Source organism: Mobula birostris, chromosome 14 (genome assembly GCF_030028105.1).
Source record: "Mobula birostris isolate sMobBir1 chromosome 14, sMobBir1.hap1, whole genome shotgun sequence".
NCBI lineage: Eukaryota > Metazoa > Chordata > Chondrichthyes > Myliobatiformes > Myliobatidae > Mobula > Mobula birostris.
In genome coordinates this window covers 36,935,777-36,958,412 of record NC_092383.1, presented here as the reverse complement: position 1 = coordinate 36,958,412, position 22,636 = coordinate 36,935,777, and the positions used below count along the sequence as shown (strand labels likewise).

Here is a 22,636-nt window from a genome sequence, read left to right as displayed (position 1 = left end):
GGCTCTGACCACCACCAGAGCCCTGACCACACAGGCTCCGACCACCAGCAGTGTCCCAGACCACACAGCCTCTGAACACCAACAGTGTCCCTGAGCACACAGTCTCTGACCACCACCAGGTGTCCCTGACCACACAGTCTCCGACCACCACCAAGTGTCCCTGACCACACAGTCTCCGACCACCACCAGTGTCCCTGACCACACGGGCTCCGACTGCCACCAGTGTCCCTGATCACACAGCCTCTGACCACCACCACTGTCCCTGACCAAACAGTCTCTGACCACCACCAGTGTCCCTGACCACACAGCCGCTGACCACCACCACTGTCCCTGACTACACAGGCTCAGACCACCACCTGTGTTCCTGACCACACAGCCTCTGACCACCAACACCACCAGTGTCCCTGACCACACAGGCTCTGATCACCACCAGTGTCCCTGACCACAGAGCCCCTGACTACCACCACCAGTGTCCCTGACCACACAGGCTCCGACCATCACCAGTGTCTCTGACCACCACCGGTGTTCCTGACCACACAGCCTCTGAGTACCACCACCAGTGTCCCTGACTACAAGATCTCTGACCACCACCACCACCCGTGTCCCTGACCACACAGGCTCTGACCACCACAAGTGTCCTTGACCACACAGGCTCTGACCACCACAAGTGTCCCTGACCACACAGGCTCCGACCACCACCAGTGTCCCTGAGCACACAGTCTCCGACCACCACCAGTGTCCCTGACCACACAGGCTCCGACCGCCACCAGGGTCCCTGATCACACAGTCTCCGACCGCCACCAGTGTCCCTGACCACACAGTCTCCGACCGCCACCAGTGTCCCTGACCACACCGGCTCTGACCGCCACCACAGTCCCTGACCACACAGGCTCCGACCACCACCAGTAACCCTGACCACACAGGCTTCCACCACCACCAGTGTCCCTGACCACACAGTCTCCGACTACCACCAGTGTTCCTCACCACACAGGCTCCGACCACAACCAGTGTCCCTGACCAGACAGGCGCCGACCACCACCAGTGTCCCTGACCACACAGGCTCCAACCACCAGCACCACCACTGTCCCTGACCAAACAGCCTCTGACCACCACCAGTGTCCCTGAGCACACAGTCTCTGACCACCACCAGTGTCCCTCAGCACACAGCCTCTGACCACCACCACTGTCCCTGACCACACTGCCGCTGACCACCACCGGTGTCCCTGACCACACAGGCTCTGACCACCACCACGTGTCCCTAACCACACAGGCTCTGACCACCACCAGTGTCCCTGACCACACAGCCTCTCACCACCACCAGTGTCCCTGACCACACAGGGTCTGATCACCACCAGTGTCCCTGACCATACAGCCTCTGACTACCACCACCAGTGTCCCTGACCACACAGGCTCCGACCATCACCAGTGTCTCTGACCACCACCGGTGTCCCTGACCACACAGCCTCTGACTACCACCACGTGTCCCTGACCACACAGGCTCTGACCAGTCCCTGACCACACAGTCTCTGAACACCACCACCAGTGTCCCTGACCACACAGGCTCTGACCACCACCACTGTCCCTGACCACACAGCCTCTGACTACTACCACCAGTGTCCCTGACCACACAGGCTCCGACCATCACCAGAGTTCCTGACCACACAGTCTCTGAACACCAGCAGTGTCCTTGACCACACAGGCTCCAACCACCACCAGTATCCCTGACCACACAGGCTCCGACCACCACCAGTATCCCTGACCACACAGGCTCCGACCACCACCAGTATCCCTGGCCACACAGGCTCTGACCACCACCAGAGCCCTGACCACACAGGCTCCAACCACCAGCAGTGTCCCAGACCACACAGTCTCTGACCACCACCAAGTGTCCCTGACCACACAGTCTCCGACCACCACCAGTGTCCCTGACCACACAGCCTCTGACCACCACCACTGTCCCTGACCAAACAGCCTCTGACCACCACCAGTGTCCCTGACCACACAGCCGCTGACCACCACCACTGTCCCTGACTACACAGGCTCAGACCACCACCTGTGTTCCTGACCACACAGCCTCTGACCACCAACACCACCAGTGTCCCTGACCACACAGGCTCTGATCACCACCAGTGTCCCTGACCACACAGGCTCTGACCACCACCAGTGACCCGGACCACACAGCCTGTGACTACCACCACCAGTGTCCCTGACCACACAGGCTCCGACCATCACCAATGTCTCTGACCACCACCGGTGTTCCTGACCACACAGCCTCTGAGTACCACCACCAGTGTCCCTGACTACAAGATCTCTGACCACCACCACCACCAGTGTCCCTGACCACACAGGCTCTGACCACCACAAGTGTCCCTGACCACATAGGCTCCCACGGCCACCAGGGTCCCTGACGACACAGGCTCCGACCACCACCAGTATCACTGACCACACAGGCTTCCACCACCACCAGTGTCCCTGACTACACAGTCTCCGACTACCACCAGTGTTCCTCACCACACAGGCTCCGACCACAACCAGTGTCCCTGACCAGACAGGCGCCGACCACCACCAGTGCCCCTGACCACACAGGCTCCAACCACCAGCACCACCACTGTCCCTGACCAAACAGCCTCTGACCACCACCAGTGTCCCTGAGCACACAGTCTCTGACCACCACCGGTGTCCCTGACCACACAGGCTCTGACCACCACCACGTGTCCCTAACCACACAGGCTCTGACCACCACCAGTGTCCCTGACCACACAGGCTCTGATCATCACCAGTGCCCCTGACCGCACAGGCTCCGACCACCACCAGCGTTCCTGACCACACAGCCTCTGACCACCAACAACACCAGTGTCCCTGACCACACAGCCTCTGACCACCAGCAGTGTCCTTGACCACACAGGCTCCAACCACCACCAGTATCCCTGACCACACAGTCTCTGACCACCACCAAGTGTCCCTGACCGCACAGCCTCCGACCACCACCAGTGTCCCTGACTACACGGGCTCCGACCGCCACAAGTGTCCCTGACCACACTGACCACACATGCTCCGACCGCCACCAGTGTCCCTGATCACACAGTCTACGACCACCACCAGTGTCCCTGACCACACAGCCTCCAACCGCCACCAGTGTCCCTGACCACACAGGCTCCGACCACCACCAGTATCCCTGACCACACAGTCTCTGACCACCACCAAGTGTCCCTGACCACACAGTCTCTGACCACCACCAAGTGTCCCTGACCACACAGCCTCTGACCACCACCAGTGTCCCTGACTACACGGGCTCCGACCGCCACAAGTGTCCCTGACCACACAGGCTCCGACCACCACCAGTATCCCTGACCACACAGCCTCCGACCACCACCAGTGTCCCTGACCACACAGGCTCCAACCACCACCAGTGTTACTGACCACACAGCCTCTGACCACCAACATCACTAGTGTCCCTGACCACAGAGCCTCTGACTACCACCACCAGTCTCCCTGACCACACAGGCTCCGACCATCACCAGTGTCTCTCTGACCACCACCAGTGTCCCTGACCACACAGCCTCTGACTACCACTAGTGTCCCTGACCACACAGTCTCTGACCACCACCACCAGTGTCCCTGACTACAGAGTCTCTGACCACCACCACTGTCCCTGACCACACAGCCTCTGACTACTACCACCAGTATCCCTGACCACACAGGCTCCAACCACCAGCAGTGTCCCTGACCACACAGTCTCTGACCACCACCAAGTGTCCCTGACCACACAGCCTCTGACCACCAACACCACCAGTGTCCCTGACCACAGAGCCTCTGACTACCACCACCAGTGTCCCTGACCACACAGGCTCGGACCATCACCAGTGTCTCTCTGACCACCACCAGTGTCCCTGACCACACAGCCTCTGACTACCACCACCAGTGTCCCTGACCACACAGGCTCCGACCATCATCAGTGTCTCTGACAACCACCGGTGTCCCTGACCACACAGGCTCCGATCGCCACCCGTGTCCCGACCACACAGGCTCCGACCACCACCAGCGTCCCTGTCCACGCAGGCTCCGACCACCACAAGTGTCCCTGACTACACAGGCTCTGACCAACACCAGTGTCCCTGACCACACAGCCTCCGACCACCACCAGTGTCACTGACCACACAGGCTCTGACCACCACCACCACCACGTGTCCCTAACCACACAGGCTCTGACCACCACCAGTGTTCCTGACCACACAGGCTCTGATCATCACCAGTGTCCCTGACCACAGAGCCTCCGACTACCACCACCAGTGTCCCTGACCACAGAGGCTCCGACCATCACCAGTGTCTCTCTGACCACCACCAGTGTCCCTAAACATACAGCCTCTGACTACCACAACCAGTGTCCCTGACCACACAGGCTCGGACCATCACCAGTGTCTCTGACCACCACCGGTGTCCCTGACAACACAGCCTCTGACTACCACCACGTGTCCCTGACCACACAGGCTCTGACCAGTCCCTGACCACACAGTCTCTGAACACCACCACCAGTGTCCCTGACTACACAGTCTCAGAACACACCACCACCAGTGCCCCTGACCACACAGGCTCCGACCATCACCAGTGTCCCTGACCACACAGGCTCTGACCACCACCACTGTCCCTGACCACACAGCCTCTGACTACAACCACCAGTGTCCCTGACCACACAGGCTCCGACCATCACCAGAGTTCCTGACCACACAGTCTCTGAACACCACCAGTGTCCCTGACCACACAGCCTCCGACCACCAGCAGTGTCCTTGACCACACAGGCTCCAACCACCACCAGTATCCCTGACCACACAGGCTCCGACCACCACCAGTATCCCTGACCACACAGGCTCTGACCACCACCAGAGCCCTGACCACACAGGCTCCGACCACCAGCAGTGTCCCAGACCACACAGCCTCTGAACACCAACAGTGTCCCTGAGCACACAGTCTCTGACCACCACCAGGTGTCCCTGACCACACAGTCTCCGACCACCACCAAGTGTCCCTGACCACACAGTCTCCGACCACCACCAGTGTCCCTGACCACACGGGCTCCGACTGCCACCAGTGTCCCTGATCACACAGCCTCTGACCACCACCACTGTCCCTGACCAAACAGTCTCTGACCACCACCAGTGTCCCTGACCACACAGCCGCTGACCACCACCACTGTCCCTGACTACACAGGCTCAGACCACCACCTGTGTTCCTGACCACACAGCCTCTGACCACCAACACCACCAGTGTCCCTGACCACACAGGCTCTGATCACCACCAGTGTCCCTGACCACAGAGCCCCTGACTACCACCACCAGTGTCCCTGACCACACAGGCTCCGACCATCACCAGTGTCTCTGACCACCACCGGTGTTCCTGACCACACAGCCTCTGAGTACCACCACCAGTGTCCCTGACTACAAGATCTCTGACCACCACCACCACCCGTGTCCCTGACCACACAGGCTCTGACCACCACAAGTGTCCTTGACCACACAGGCTCTGACCACCACAAGTGTCCCTGACCACACAGGCTCCGACCACCACCAGTGTCCCTGAGCACACAGTCTCCGACCACCACCAGTGTCCCTGACCACACAGGCTCCGACCGCCACCAGGGTCCCTGATCACACAGTCTCCGACCGCCACCAGTGTCCCTGACCACACAGTCTCCGACCGCCACCAGTGTCCCTGACCACACCGGCTCTGACCGCCACCACAGTCCCTGACCACACAGGCTCCGACCACCACCAGTAACCCTGACCACACAGGCTTCCACCACCACCAGTGTCCCTGACCACACAGTCTCCGACTACCACCAGTGTTCCTCACCACACAGGCTCCGACCACAACCAGTGTCCCTGACCAGACAGGCGCCGACCACCACCAGTGTCCCTGACCACACAGGCTCCAACCACCAGCACCACCACTGTCCCTGACCAAACAGCCTCTGACCACCACCAGTGTCCCTGAGCACACAGTCTCTGACCACCACCAGTGTCCCTCAGCACACAGCCTCTGACCACCACCACTGTCCCTGACCACACTGCCGCTGACCACCACCGGTGTCCCTGACCACACAGGCTCTGACCACCACCACGTGTCCCTAACCACACAGGCTCTGACCACCACCAGTGTCCCTGACCACACAGGCTCTGATCATCACCAGTGCCCCTGACCGCACAGGCTCCGACCACCACCAGCGTTCCTGACCACACAGCCTCTGACCACCAACAACACCAGTGTCCCTGACCACACAGCCTCTGACCACCAGCAGTGTCCTTGACCACACAGGCTCCAACCACCACCAGTATCCCTGACCACACAGGCTCCGACCACCACCAGTATCCCTGACCACACAGTCTCTGACCACCACCAAGTGTCCCTGACCACACAGCCTCCGACCACCACCAGTGTCCCTGACTACACGGGCTCCGACCGCCACAAGTGTCCCTGACCACACAGGCTCCGACTGCCACCAGTGTCCCTGATCACACAGTCTACAACCACCACCAGTGTCCCTCACCACACAGACTCCAACCACCACAAGTGTCCCTGAGCACACAGTCTCCGACTACCACCAGTGTCCCTGACCACACAGCCTCCAACCGCCACCAGTGTCCCTGACCACACAGTCTCCGACCGCCACCAGTGTCCCTGACCACACAGGCTCCGACCACCACCAGGGTCCCTGACTACACAGGCTCCAACCGCCACCAGTATCCCTGACCACACAGCCTCCGACCACCACCAGTGTTCCTCACCACACAGGCTCCGACCATCAATAGTGTCCCTGACCAGACAGACTCCGACCATCACCAGTGTCCCTGACCACACAGGCTCCGACCACCACCACCACTGTCCCTGACCAAACAGCCTCTGACCACCACCAATGTCCCTGACCACACAGCCTCTGACTACCACCACCAGTGTCCCTGACCACACAGGCTCCGACCATCACCAGTGTCTCTGACCACCACCGGTGTTCCTGACCACAGAGCCTCTGACTACCACCACCAGTGTCCCTGACCACACAGGCTCCGACCATCGCCAGTGTCTCTGACCACCACCGGTGTCCCTGACCACACAGCCTCTGACTACCACCACCAGTGTCCCTGACTACACAGGCTCCAACCACCACCAGTGTCCTTGATCACACAGCCTCCGACCACCACCCGTGTCCCGACCACACAGTCTCCGACCACCACCCGTGTCCCTGTCCACACAGGCTCCGACCACCACCAGTGTCCCTGACTACACAGGCTCCGACCAACACCAGTGTCCCTGACCACACAGGCTCCGACCACCACCAGTATCCCTGACCACACAGCCTCCGACCACCATCAGTATCCCTGACCACACAGCCTCCGACCACCACCAGTGTCCCTAACCACACAGGCTCTGACCACCACCAGTGCCCCTGACCACACAGGCTCCGACCACCACCAGTGTTCCTAACCACACAGGCTCTGATCACCACCAGTGTCCCTGACCACAGAGCCTCTGACTACCACCCCCAGTGTCCCTGACCACACAGCCTCTGACTACCACCACCAGTGTCCCTGACCACACAGGCTCCGACCATCGCCAGTGTCTCTGACCACCACCGGTGTCCCTGACCACACAGCCTCTGACTACCACCACCAGTGTCCCTGACCACACAGGCTCCGACCATCACCAATGTCCCTGACCACAGTCTCTGACCACCACCACCAGTGTACCTGACTACACAGTCTCTGACCACCACCACCAGTGTCCCTGACCACACAGGCTCTGACCATCACCAGTGTCCCTGACCACAGAGGCTCTGACCACCACCACTGTCCCTGACCACACAGCCTCTGACTACTACCACCAGTGTCCCTGACCACACAGGCTCCGTCCATCACCAGAATTCCTGACCACACAGTCACTGACCACCAACAGTGTCCCTGACCACACAGGCTCCGACCGCCACCAATGTCCCTGATCACACAGTCTCCGACCACCACCAGTGTCCCTGACCACACAGACTCTGTCCACACACCAGTGTCCCTGAGCACACAGTCTCCGACTACCACCAGTGTCCCTGACCACACAGCCTCCAACAGCCACCAGTATCCCTGACCACACAGTCTCCGACCGCCACCAGTGTCCCTGACCAAACAGACTCCGACCACCACCAGTATCCCTGACCACACGGGCTCTGACCACCACCAGTGCCCTGACCACACAGTCTCCGACCACCACCAGTGTCCCTGACGACACAGTCTCCGACCACCACCAGTGTCCTTGATCACACAGGCTCCAACCACCACCAGTGTCCCTGACCACACAGGCTCCGACCACCACCATCACTGTCCCTGACCAAACAGCTTCTGACCACCACCAGTGTCCCTGAGCACACAGTCTCTGACCATCACCAGTGTCCCTGAGCACACAGCCTCTGACCACCACCAGTGTCCCTGACCATACAGCCTCTGACCACCACCACTGTCCCTGACCACACAGGCTCCGACCATCACCAGTGTCCCTGACCACACAATCTCCGACCACCACCCGTGTCCCTGACCACACAGGCTCCGACCACCACCAGTGTCCCTGACTACACAGCTGCCGACCACCACCAGTGTCCCTGACCGCACAGGCTCCGACCAACACCAGTGTCCCTGACCACACAGGCTCCGACCAACACCAGTATCCCTGGACACACAGCCTCCGACACCACCAGTGTCCCTGACCACATAGGCTCTGACCACCACCAGTGTCCCTGACCACACAGGCTCTGATCACCACCAGTGTTCCTGACCACACAGGCTCCGACCACCAACACCACCAGTGTCCCTGACCACAGAGCCTCTGACTACCACCACCTGTGTTCCTGACCACACAGGCTCCGACCACCGCCAGTGTCCCTGACCACACAGGCTCCGACCATCACCAGTGTCCCTGAGGATACAGGCTTTTAGCAACACCAGCCCTTCCCAAGACCAGATTGCAAATGTCATTTCCTAACTGTTCCAATATCCGAAGCAGGTGGGGCTTTTTCTGGTTCACAGAGGACTGCAAGTTGCCTAGACCACATCAACAATACAGTCGGCAAATTTTCAGGGGCCAATTAAAGACATCTCTGGACACCTTCTCGTGTGACAGCTCAGGATTTGGTAGTTAAATGTGTGCCTTAAGTAGCAGAAAGGAGGATTAAAGTGAAACATATTTGGGAAAGTCAGAATGGAAAAAGAAGGAATTAAAATAGAAATAGGTGGGAAACCAGGAATCAAAATCGAAGAGATTTAGTACTGGATGTTAGATGGTAGAGAAAGAGAAGAGAGAAATAAGTTAAAAAAAAATCTGCAGGAGAACATGACATCACGGAGGGAGAAAGTTCCCATTCTATTGGCTGACAGTGCATCTACTACTAACAGTTTCCAGAAAGAGTTGAAAGACAAATTATTTATGTGGACTCAGCTTCCAATTACAGTAGGCTCTGCTTAGTGGCATAATGGCACAGCCAGTATAGCCACTGCATCATTGCACCAGAGCCCTGGATTCAAACCTGACCATGGGTGCCGTCAGTGTGGAGTTTCCCCCTCCACCATGTCCGAAAGACAGAGCCGTGTTAGGTTAACTAGTCAACCGGTAGTCAGGTGAGCATGGATTCAGGAGGTGGTGATGAGAATAAAGAATGGTATCAATATAGGAAGGGTGTAAAAGGGTTGCTGATGATCAGTGTGGTATCTCACTGACTCCATTTAATAGTGAAGGGAGGCTCATTATCTGTACATTCCCCTTCTATTCACTCAACTCCATTTTCATTCTTTTCTTCACCTCCCCTTCTCTCTCTAGCTTCCAATAGTAGGGTACTTCCCAGTATCAGCACCAGGTTTAATTTATGCCTTGGACCACCTCCCCAACCACCACTTCCACTGTAAGCTGTCTGTTGCAACTCAGTTTTGCAGCTTGACAAGTCCTGCATGCTCAGAATCTCCTGCAACAATTAGTGGATAGTTTACAGCAATGCCAGCAACCCCAGTCAAATCTCAAATGACTAAACAAAAAGCTTTATAAGTAAAAATTAATAATTAATAAGCCAAGTAAATGCAAATGCTGAAACAGGTTGAAGGAGGGATGCTCAGACTATGGTTCACTAGTAACATGCACTCGATCATCCTAGACAAGTACTTGGGACAACCCTCAAGAGTCCTAAGAGCTGTAAACGCACGCTTAAAATACACTCCTTCCAGCTAATGTCTCCAATAAATAGGCTGGCAAAGAAAATACTGCTCCCATGTGATGCCTGCCATAACTGGTAGGGCTGGCCACATAAGCACAGTTCTGCAGCTCCACGAATGAAGCTGGTATCAATTACCTTAGGCTTGCAGGCTGGAGGAGGCTGTTAATGGGAGGCTTTTCTAAGCTGAAAGAGCAGCAATTTTTTTTTATTGACTGGAATATTCAAAGCTTCAGTTCAACACCGAGTCTTTTGGGGAGCATTTTCAGATTTCCGATGCCTTTATGTTTGAGCATTTTTCCCTTTAAAACTTTAAGTGAGATTTGATCCGTGCTCCAAGTCAGAGCAGGTGTTTCGTGAGTGCATTGGTGATTAGCCCCGTCATTGTTCTGGGAACATCTTCTCAGCACAACACTTCTAATGGGGAGATCTGGGGAAACTGTGGTGTGCTGCACGATTTAAAGACATTAAAGAGACAGGCATCGCAGTTTTTAAAGGGAGTTTGAGGATTGGGAGGGTGGCAGGAGAGTGACGGGGTTCAGACTGGGTCACAGGTCCACAGCATTGACCATTTTATTTTATGGACCTCATTGTAGGTAGCTTAATCAGTGTCAATGTACACCTCTCAAGTCCAGGGGTAACGCCCTCATGGCCTATTCTAATGCATCAGCTAAAATGGTTAACATTCTTTCAGCGTGGGTGTGCTGCATTGTACATAGTCATTACCTTCACATCCTGTCCCCTCGGCTCTGGGGAGGCAAGAATCAAAGCTGTTGTTTTGGGTACCTCATCTGCCAGCTACCCCATGGTAAATGGAATAGGCTACAGGAGTGTGATTCATTCATCTGCAGAAGAGTTGGTGGCAAGTTCAATGCAAGCTCAAAAACAACACCCATCTTTCACCGAGTTCTTTACTTAATATTGATTTTGACAATTTTGGGTAATGGCTCACTCCTCTGTTCCCTTGTCTTGCCACCTGCATCTTTTCTTACCTTGCACTGTCATTCAATCTACTCTCATTTCCCTCAGATCATGACAAGCTTGAAATGCACTTTTCAGCCTGATGGTTCGAGCAGGCACTGAAGGTAAGTTTACACGCAATTCAGCTACGTCTGAATATCTGCACCCATTATCAGGGGGCTCACCCTTCCACATGAACTCAGTCTGTGAGAATGCACAGGGGGAGATGCAAGAAAAGCAGCTGGTGTAAGTGACACCGTGCCTCTTGACCTGTAGGTCAGGAACAATGCCAGTGATGCTCTCATTCTGTTCAACGTCTTGTGAACAAGATAAAAAGAGAGAAATCAAGTAGTGACTGTGAACAAAGAAACAGCTACTGTTTCATGATAGAGGTGTTTTAATCAAAATTGGAGAAAATTAAAGCTGAGCAAGTTTAATATGCAAGGGGAAGGGTACAGCATCCTATTCTGATGAAGGGTCCTCTCCCTGGAATGGCAGCCCTGTTTATTTTTCCCACAGACAGTGCCAGACCTGTTGAAGAGGTCTGCATCAGACTGAAGGAAGGAGAGACTGAACAATAATGCAAGGCAAAAAAGGGTGAAGATGGCAAAGTCTGGTAGAGGAAGTGAAGATGGGAGAGAAAGAATGATGATTTCAAATTGTTGAATTCAATACCAAGTTTAAAAGGTTATAAGAGTGGGGATGAAATTAAAAGGGACTCCAGACTCTGCATTGGAAGGTGGGATTGTTGTGATTTTCTGACTGTTTGACATCATGGTTCACAGACCACGTCCTAACACATTAACAACTGGCAATTAGAATAATCAAGAGAGTCCTGCTGAAGGGTCTTGGCCTGAAACGTCAATTGTACTCTTTTCCAAAGATGCTGCCTGGCCTTTTGAGTTCCTCCAGCATTGCGTGTGGGTTGCTTGGATTTCCAGCATCTGCAGGTTTTCTCTTGTGAGCAGAAGACTTGCATATGTTGGGGTATGGAGAAATAAAAGAGCAGGCTTTGAAAAACTAGCTAAGAGTGAGTAACCTCACCCTTTTACGGCAATTTTTGGTTTACCAATGATAGAACCAATTCATTTAACCTCTTCAGCCTGTCAGATGATTACATTTGCTACATTAATGGCTAGAAGATCCATTTTGCTGAATTGGAAAGGGATTAATCCTCCCACTACATTTCATTGGTTCTCTCAAACTATATTGTGTTTAAATTTAGAAAAAATTAGAAGTGTCATTTATGATCCTTCTATTAAATTCGAAAAGACTTGGAGGCCATTTATTCAACACTTCTATATGATGTAATCTGACCTTTTCCAAACCTATTCTATTACTTTCAAATATATGGAGAGGAGCAGAGTTAATGACACTAATGGTTCTATTGATGTAACATAACAGCCCATGTCTTTTTCTTTTCTTTAGTTTAGTTGATTAGTATTGTTTAATTTAGTTTTTTTTGGGGGGGGGTATTTTGTTTTTTTTTTCTTTTCTTTTTCTATGTACTTCATTTTTTTTCTTATATTCGTATTTTGTAAGATTTTGGGAGGTTAATATCCATATGTTAACTGAGTTTATATTTTTATATGCTAATTATTAATAAAGTAATCCCAATAGCTTTGTATTAATATTATGTTATGTTTAACATTTTGATATTAATAAAAAAGATTGGAAAAGATAGAAAAGAAAGAGTGAGTAAATGATGGCACTGAGCTGAAAACTCCACAACTGGGGAAGAACAAGCAGCTGAGGCCACAAACCTCCCTATGAACAGTGGCCGACAGAATAGGCAGTGACAATCAGCACTGTGAGACACAAATACCCAGCCAAGATGTAGGAGGACTGATGATAGCAGGAACAGTGCTACTGGAAAATGGCACATAGAGACTCCAGAATGGACAGAGCATACAAGTCTTTCAAATATGCTTTTACTACAAATAATATTTTATTAGCACAAGATCATATGGGAAATGCTTCGGCACGGATCCCTGCTATAACAGAAGGGAAGAAAGATATTCTATTGGAGGAGCCATCTGAGACCAATTACATCTCCAATAATCTGGTAGCCCTAGAAAAGACACGACAGGGGCAGTACTGAAATTAGAGGATTATTTTAATTCAGCCAATTCAAATAACAGGAAATGACACGTTTGGGCTGAGGAGTCAGGGCAGGGGAATTGACAGTCAGTATATTGTCGCAGAAAAAGGGTTCACCCAGGCAGCAAAACATTTGACCTGACTTGAAAAGTCACAGCCCAATGGAAATGACAGTGAAAATTACTTCAGAATTTCATCCATCGTTAAGCACAAAGAGGATGGCAGGCAGCTGATGGTTAGAATACTACAGTTAAAGCTCCATTTCCAGAGCAACATCAGTGCTGTGTTTTGTAAATCCTTCTTGAAAATGCAGTGACAGCTATCCACCACATCTGCTCTGTCAAGGGTGCAAACTGTTACACAACACATTTCAAAGGAAGCTGATTCAAAGGCAGCAGAATCAGAATAATGCGGCATCTGCCCCATCACCGGGATAGGCAGGAAGCAGCAAGATTTCGAAGTCAAGATGTGGACAAATGACTTTTGCTTTGTATTTGAACAGTTTGTCTTCTTTTGCACACTGGTTGCTTGTCATTGTGTGTGTGTGTGTGTGTGTGTGGTGTGTGTGTGTGTGTGTATGTGTGTGTGTAGCTTTGCCCATTGATTCTATTGTATTTCTTCGTTGTGCTGTGAATGCTGCAAGAAAATAGATATCAGGGTTGTATATGGTGACATATATATACTTTGATAATAAATTTACTTTGACCTTTGGAATAACTTATTTGGAGAAGTGGGGAAAGATACAGCATCAGATTCTTCTATTGTGAAAACTACCATAAAAATCCATTTACATCCCTTGATCAACAAGCACAGCTAATCAATAGTTGTAGATTCCAGCAGCCAATGATTAAAATAGGTAAAAGTTATTGCTGAGTTTGGATCTATATCGCTTGGAATTTAGAAGAATGAAAGATGACCTTATAGAAGCATGCAAGATTCTGAAAGGGCTTGACTGGGTAGATATTGAGCTATTTTCATGAGTATGAGGGTCACAAACAAGTGGACAGAGATGCAAACTTAGCAGACGGTCACATGAAACAGTGAATATCTGGAATTCTCTGCTCCTGGGAGTAGTGGAGGACAGATCATTAAATGGATTTAAGGTGGAGATTGAGAAAAATTTGAAAGATCAGGGGAGTGAGGGTCATGGGGATCTGGCTAGTGTGGATCAGCTATGATCAGATTGAAATACAGGGAAGGCCAGAGGAGCCTGGCAGTTTACTCCTGCTCTTGTTTTCTTGTGTTGTGCATCATGATGGAACAACTGAGAAGTTTATTTACTCAAGGAGTGGTCAATCATTGGAATTCTCTACCCTGAGGGACTGCAGTAGCTCAATTACTGACATTGGGGTGGAGGATCAATCAATATTGTATAGAATGGTGAAGCAGTTGGCCTACTCGTTTCTGTTTCTCATCTTCCTATAATAAAGTGGAATCGGAAAATCAGCAGGTCAAGCAGTTTCTGTGGACCTGAATGGAGTTCCACAAATCCATCAGCGTTACATGTTTCAGATCAAAGACCCTTTATCAGAAAAGGAAGGAGAAAATAATCAGTTTTAAGTTCCAGAGAGTGGTGGAGAAGATAAAGGCTACACGAGATAATCCCCTCTATTCTATCCAAACCTCCCCCTATACAACACACAATTAACTTGCTTCCTCTTTCCAGTTCTGATGAAGGGTCTTTGACCCAAATGTTTCTCAGTTCACAGATGCCCGAGTGTTACAAGCACTATTTTTTTTATTGTACATTTCTAGCAGTTTTTTTTAATTTCACCAAATTAACTGAAAGATTAACTGGACAGATGAGTTTAGTGAGCATTATCCTGCACCAGCAACAAGACCATTCAGATGCAGATAACGAGAACATACACAGGGTTGATCTGACGACTGGTGGCTAATCACATACCCATCACAACTACAGAGATACCAGTGGGAGATACTCCTCTTCAACACATACATGAGCAAGTACCCAAAGGTTTGACAAATGCGACTAAGAGTCCAAATGTGGATTCCAAACCAACTCACAACAGAAGGAATTTTGGGGGCCTGATGAGGGGACACAAAACTGTCACCCCCATTTTCTGAGAGTTTGAGTCCAAGAAGAACTACATTCAAAAGAGACTGAACCAGTCAAGGTAAAAACTACTGTTATCAGTGTTGAAAAAGGTTAAGGGACAGTGCGCACAAGTTATTGAGTGTACAAAACAACTCCCTCAGTGACAACCCTACAGAGTTGCAAACAGCCACTGCCAGTATTTTAAGGAGCCAATATCAACTTTTGTGTGAAAAGTGTTATAACTTTCTCGTCTTCATCAATGCTCTTTCTAAATGGATTAAACATGGATCGTGCCTGGCAGCAGAGGGCATATGGGAGGACTTCAAGTTGATTTCCACAGCTTAAGACAAGATTCCATTCAGGTCACATCTGTTTGAATGCTTTCTGCGGGGGAACAGTGCAAAGTATACGTTAATTCCCCAAACCATCCACCCTCCAAAAGCGTGGCTGGAAGGTCAAACATTCTCAACTTTTCCCAAGGTTGTTTCGCATCTAGCCATGAATCATTGTTGAGCTAATTTCCTGCTTGAGTATAATGCAGGGCCACTCTCCATCACAGGATTCATCCCACAGGATATATTGCAGACTTTGTATGTACTGGAGTCTACACCAGCCTGGCATAGAGGTGAGGCTGCAGGGACAAATGGAGTCTACACCAGTCTGGCACAGAGACAAATGGAGTCTACACCAGCCTAGCACAGAGACAAACGGAGTCTACACCAGCCTGGAACAGAGGTGTGGGTGCAGGGACAAATGGCATCTACACCAGCCTAGCACAGAGGTGTGGATGCAGGGACAAATGGCGTCTACACCAGCCTGGCAGAGAGACAAATGGAGTCCACACCAGCTTAGCACAGAGGTGTGGGTGCAGGGACAAATGGCGTCTACACCAGCCTGGCACAGAGGCGTGGGTGCAGGGACAAATGGCGTCTACACCAGCCTGGCACAGTTGTGTGATTGGAGGGACAAATGGCATCTACACCAGCCTAGCACAGAGGTGTGAGTGCAGGGACAAATGGCGTCTACACCAGCCTGGCACAGAGACAGATGAAGTCTACACCAGCCTGGCACAGAGGTGTGGGTGCAGGGACAAATGGAGTCTACACCAGCCTGGCACAGAGACAGATGAAGTCTACACCAGCCTGGCACAGAGGTGTGGGTAGAGGGACAAATGGCGTCTACACCAGCCTGGCACAGAGACAAATGGAGTCTACACCAGCCTGGCACAGAGGTGTGGATGCAGGGACAAATGGCGTCTACACCAGCCTGGCACAGAGACAAATGGAGTCTACACCAGCCTGGCACAGAGGTGTGGGTGCAGGGACAAATGGCATCTACACCAGCCTGGCACAGAGACAGATGAAGTCTACACCAGCCTGGCACAGAGACAGATGAAGTCTACACCAGCCTGGCACAGAGGTGTGGGTGGAGGGACAAAAGGTGATACAAAAGCACAATTGTGATTCACACCATAGCATTTCTGGATGAGGAAAAGTGAAATAGTTCAAGAAAAGGAGAATAAGAGTGAAGATCGAAGATGAAGTACAACAAACAGGCTTAAGTGGAGTATCGGTGAGATAGATTAAGGTTGCAGTACATGGGAGAAATGCGCAGTGATGAATGCATTCTAGAAGATGATACAGTATCTATACTGACAAAGGATTATGTTTGACTCCAAAGAGAGGAGGCGAGGTTGATTTTTTACACATTCTCCAGATGAGGAGGTAGTTACAGCCTGAAACCTGATCACTATTAAACAGAACCAAGTGTTTGAGAAAGCCAGACAATGGACTGAACCTGTCTTTGCTATAAATACCCAAACCATTCTTTGAAAGAAAAGCAGTGTACTCTATTTGTAATTAAATCTGTGAATGAGTCATATGTGTATGTGTGTGAGAGACAGATGCGATGACATAATTGTACATGTGACTTTAGCATGCACATCCGTTATTGCTCTTCAATAAAGTGTTAACACATGTGCTGAAGCTCCTGGATTATTTAATGCATCTACTCAGCACTGTGTAACACTTTCACAGACAGGCTCCCAATACACCACAAAAACAATCCGAAACAACCAATTCTCGTAAATGATCACAATAACCTGAGACTCTGAATCAGAACCTACTGCCTGAAACCCAGTTGTGTCAAATCTAAAAGCAAGTCTGTATTACTCAGCAACTCCAAGCACAGTCAATGGTAAACTCAACTGTGAGGTTTATAAATTACATGGCATTGTGTCTGTATTCAGTCTATACATTCTGAGTGACACATCCTTCTGAATTCCTTACATAATAAACCTCCACTACAGGGAAAGGTGGCCAGTCATTCTCAGGTAAAGGGAAATCTCCTCAGCAGCAGACAGCAACCTTCAAGTTGTCCTCAAGCTATCCATTGAACTATTAGATTTAAACTTCACACAGAAAGACACAGCCTGGGTTACTCCTCTTTTGCGGCAGGATGTATTCATAGGAGTGAGAGACGGCCATTCTGCTCACATTCCCATTCGACTATTCAAACAGAACAAGAACGATCTACACCTTATTTCTGTTTACTCCTCGTCTCCAGCAGTCTTGCCCAATGAAATTCAGATAGCCTCAGCCTTAGAAAGTTCCACTGGCACACAAATTACGCAGCTGCTTGAGGTAAAGGATTCCAGTTTTCTGCCACCCCTTGTAAAAAGCATTCCTCGTTTAATTTCTGAAAGCACAAGCTGTGACCATAAGGCTGATGTCCCATGTTATGGATTCAGAGAACAAATACCTTCTCCGATTACAAACATTATACTCCCTTATTACTAGATTCTTGCTGTAAACTCTGTATGTATTGAATATCTCACATACATCTTGCTGGAAATGGAAAATTGCTGTGTTCATTGCACGTAAATTAAGTTCTTGCTGTACCTTCTGCCCATGTATTGAGACAGCTATACGTTCTAGCTGTGAATTGGGTTGCTATTTTAACACTCTGCTTGTGATATGGATTCCTTCTGTAGGGTCTGCTGTGAATTGGTGGCTGTTGTACACTCTAGTTGTGATTGTGTACCTATTACCCTCTCTGCCTGAATTAGTTCCTGGGTACCTTTACACACCCCACTCTGTGAACTGACTTGTACCTTGTATCCTTCCTATAAACAAGCTACCTGATGTACACCCACCTTTGAAATGGATAACTTGTGCTGTATGTCCATTTGTATCGCTTCTTTGGTGGACATCAATGGGCTCATTAATCCAGCAGGAAAACAACTGGCTCACAACTATCAAAATTCTGCTGGAATTTAGGATGAAAATTGCTCCCCGTAATTCCTACATCACTTGCACAATTCCATCCCAGTGATTTCATCAACATATCTTGGTCTGATTGTAACAACCATCACTATAATCCAGTGATACTGATAATTCACTTAGTAACACAGCTCCATTGAAACATAGCCAAACATAATCATCAATTCCAAAAATCCAGATTAATCTGAAATTAATAAAGCAGTATGGTGTAATGCCAAAATTCTACTAAATCAGAATCACTGTGGAATAATAAAACTCCTCAGGTCTTCATTTTCCAGAATTTTTAATACGAATTGTTTTAATGGAAACATCAGTCCGTCAGAATTCAGCGCATGGTTAAAAATTTCTAAATGTGATTAGAGAAAAGCACAAACTTAGTAAAACACACTAAACTGATTAAAGCAGATTATTCAAAACAAATAACTAAGATTTAACTATGAAAGTAATCTGGGGGTGAAGATGGGCAGCTCCCAGAGGCAGGGCCAGAGGATGTCTTTGCAGGGCAGAGCACGGAGAGAAAATCTGGGCATGTTTGCACATACTGGTAAATCGACAGCACTATGATCATGATTTCACTTAAATAATTTCTCATGTCTCAAGTAGAATCTTGTAGTTCTGAGGCTTTCATCTTCATCCAAGCTAGTTTATAAGTGGAGTGTAAACTCCAAGCTAAATATCTCTTAAAAACAAACATCACAAGAAACTGCAGATATAGCTTCAATGAAGGTGCCATTGATATCAATGAAACCGCGGTGTCACCTGTTTACAGCCACCCAGAAGAGGAGTACTGGAGTCAAGGCACTCCATCGAATGCAGTGTGGCGCAGCAACCAAGCAGGGGCATCCCCCCACCTCCCCCCCCCCGCTGAGTTTGCTCAGGATAAAAAAGCTGTATTGTGTTTAACTGTAGATAGCTGCATCAGTTCAAGACCCTGAGTCCATGAATATTTCATAAATGCTTGCTATCTTATGTGCTTTGTGTGCGTTGTTCTGTGAATGACTGTTGGTACTGCATTTTGTATCTTGGCCCCAGAGTAACATTGGTTTGTTTGGCTGTATTCAAGGGTGTTCACGTATGATTGAATGACAATTAAACTTGAACTTTCAAAAAAAATGCAATAACAAGTTCTCATAAGATCAGTAATTCATTTTTTTTTTTAAAGACACAAATCATTTTATATTTCAAGGAGCTTTTACTCACCCACAGTATCACAGGGCTCATCTTTATGCACACAGAAGTTAGTCCTGCAAACAAATGGGAAGAGGGGATCACTTTCTGAAGATAATTCTTCATGTGTCCCTGACACAACTACAAAGCCAGGCAGCATTAAGCAATGCTGCAAAATTATGCCCGTTAAATGATAAATTCAAACCAAATTTAAAAAAAAACACGCTCTTCACTCAGATGCCTTTTGGAACAGTATATGTTGAGTGTTACAGGTGAGAAGAGTGAAGATATGTATGCGGATGAGGAGGAGGAGGTAACTTATTAATATGGTGCATGACTGTTTGGGAGAGAATGTTGGTGGCAATAGGGGATAATAAAGGGAGGTATGGGTGGGCGTTAGTGAGCTTTGCTGATGAGGAGCAGGAGAAATGTCAAAGGGCATGGGTCATTTCTTGTGGAGTCACGAGTTTGTGGGATATTGGATGGGTGCAGTAGACGGTTGCTCACGGGCTGTACAATGAGAGATCAGTTCACTGTTGTTGTGTGCTGGGGCAGCAGGCTGAGGGTAGTAGACACCAACAGAATCAACAAACTCATTCGTAAGGCCAGTGATGTTGTGGGGATGGAACTGGACTCTCTGACGGAGGTGTCTGAAAAGAGCATGCTGTCCAAGTTGCATGCCATCTTGGACAATGTCTCCCATCCACTACATAATGTACTGGGTGGGCACAGGAGTACATTCAGCCAGAGACTCATTCCACCGAGATGCAACACAGAGCGTCATAGGAAGTCATTCCTGCCTGTGGCCATCAAACTTTACAACTCCTCCCTTGGAGGGTCAGACATCTTGAGCCAATAGGCGGGTCCTGGACTTATTTCCTGGCATAATTTACATATTACTGTTTAATTATTTATGGTGCAACTGTAACGAAAACAAATTTCCCCCGGGATCAATAAAGTATGACTATGATAATGACATCAGCTTCAGTCCTGAGAGCTGCTCTAGAAGCAAAGGACTGAAATATACAATAGACACAACACACAGGCAAGGAGATAATAAACAATTCTTAAATTATGATTTATGGTTAACATTAAATCAATATCAGGGTCAGAGATGACACACAGTGGCAGGTGGACCACAGGGAGAGTCAGCACTGACCATGTGTGGTATGACTATCACCAGGTTGAGGGATGAATCTCAAAATTGGCAAAGGCTTTTGCTCCCCCTCTCCAGGAGACTGATCAGCTGACTGTGCAACCACATCTCACCAGGGCTGGATGAGCTAGCCATTTGATCTTCCCTCTCCCTTGTTTCATGGTTCTGACGCACACCTCAATGAAAATGGCCTTCAAGAAGGGAACTAAGACATTGGAGTGAAGAGGAACTAATCCAAAGTTCTGAGATATTTTGAAAAGAAATTGTCCTTCTGACCTCTCATCTGCATCAGGCAGGATCAGATGAACTTTTCTTACTGCCAATACTGGTGTTTTTAAGCAATGTTTCCTTCCTTTAACATTGGGAACCAAAACTGCAGGAGAACCTTCAGCTCCCCACAATACTGGACAGCTTTCTACTACACTCAAATTCAGCTCATAAACACCTCTCAGTATCCTAATCTTTTAATTCCTACTGAGCTCTCATACAAATAAGGTGAACATGGAATTAATTTATGGATAGCTTTCTCCCCACTTCTCTCTAGGAAATTTTATATTGAATACAGAAAGCGTATACTCTGATTTTTAACTTTCAAGATCCACTAATTAACTTCAATGAATCCAGATCAAAATAACATGAAAGGATGGAAACACTCAGTAGGCCCGTCCACATCAAACTTCACTAGCCATCTGTCAGCTCACTCTTTACTGTATACCACTAATAATCTGGTCAGCTTCTTTTGAGTCTGTAACCTATCCCTCGTATGCTAAACTAACTACTCACACTGAATCTGCAAACCTGGTTGCCAGGAACAGGAAATATATCAGCAATACGCCTTCAATAAAATCTGTCCCTATTACTTACTGCATTCTATTTATTTTGTTCCAAATTCTCTGACATAATTTGATACATTCCTGACCCTCTAGTTCCACTGAAACCTCACGCTAGATGTGGTCAAGAGTTACAGACCATAAGCCAAATCTCTTGCTGGAACCTTATTTCCACAGATGCTACCTGACCTGTTGGGGTTTTCTTCCCAACGTCTTCTGTTTCTGTTTAAAATCAAGGTGTTTCTTAACTGGAAGCTGGTGCAGACCATCGAGTTGGTGGTGACTAAACTGGGTGCGAGGTGGGGAAGTGGAACAGTGGAACTGGGACACAGGCAAGGGAAGTGCGGGGATCAGCAGGTCTAGATCGGATTTCAGTATAGGCAGTGTTAGGCAATGCTACAGAGAAGGAACTCACACCCTGACAACTTGGATATGTGGTCCAATGCTCATCACAAAGTTACCTATCACAAACAGATTCAGAGAGTTATTCAGCACAAAAACAAGTGCTTTGGCCCAACTGGGTGAGAATGATTTAGGTTGAGAAACAAAGTACCCTAAATCTGAAATAAATTAAGATGACGCTGGTGATACCCAGTAGGTCAGGCAGTATCTAGTGTGAGAAACGACGCTCACAGTTCAGGTCAAAGACTTGCATATAAAAAAATTCAGAACCAAAAAAGCTAAAATCTTAAATCTTGTTTTAGGTTGCAGGGAAACAAAAGGAAGGACTGTGGATACAGGAGAGATTGGGCCATACAGAAATGAATGAAACTCATTTAGGTGGAAGTTTTAGTCAGCATGGACCAGATGGCTGAAGGGCACATTTTGAAGCCTTTTGACTACGATTGAGCAGGTGCAAAC

The 22,636-nt window shown here is 49.3% G+C and overlaps 1 protein-coding gene across 1 annotated transcript in view; it reads right to left on the bottom strand.

Moving 5' to 3' along the window:
- Positions 1–22,636, bottom strand: part of adamts17 (ADAM metallopeptidase with thrombospondin type 1 motif, 17) — a 583,128-nt gene that overhangs the window by 470,041 nt on the left and 90,451 nt on the right. The window contains exon 7 of the mRNA XM_072278384.1: positions 19,823–19,866. Coding sequence (XP_072134485.1) covers positions 19,823–19,866 — 44 coding nt within the window. The remainder of the gene's footprint in view (positions 1–19,822; positions 19,867–22,636) is intronic.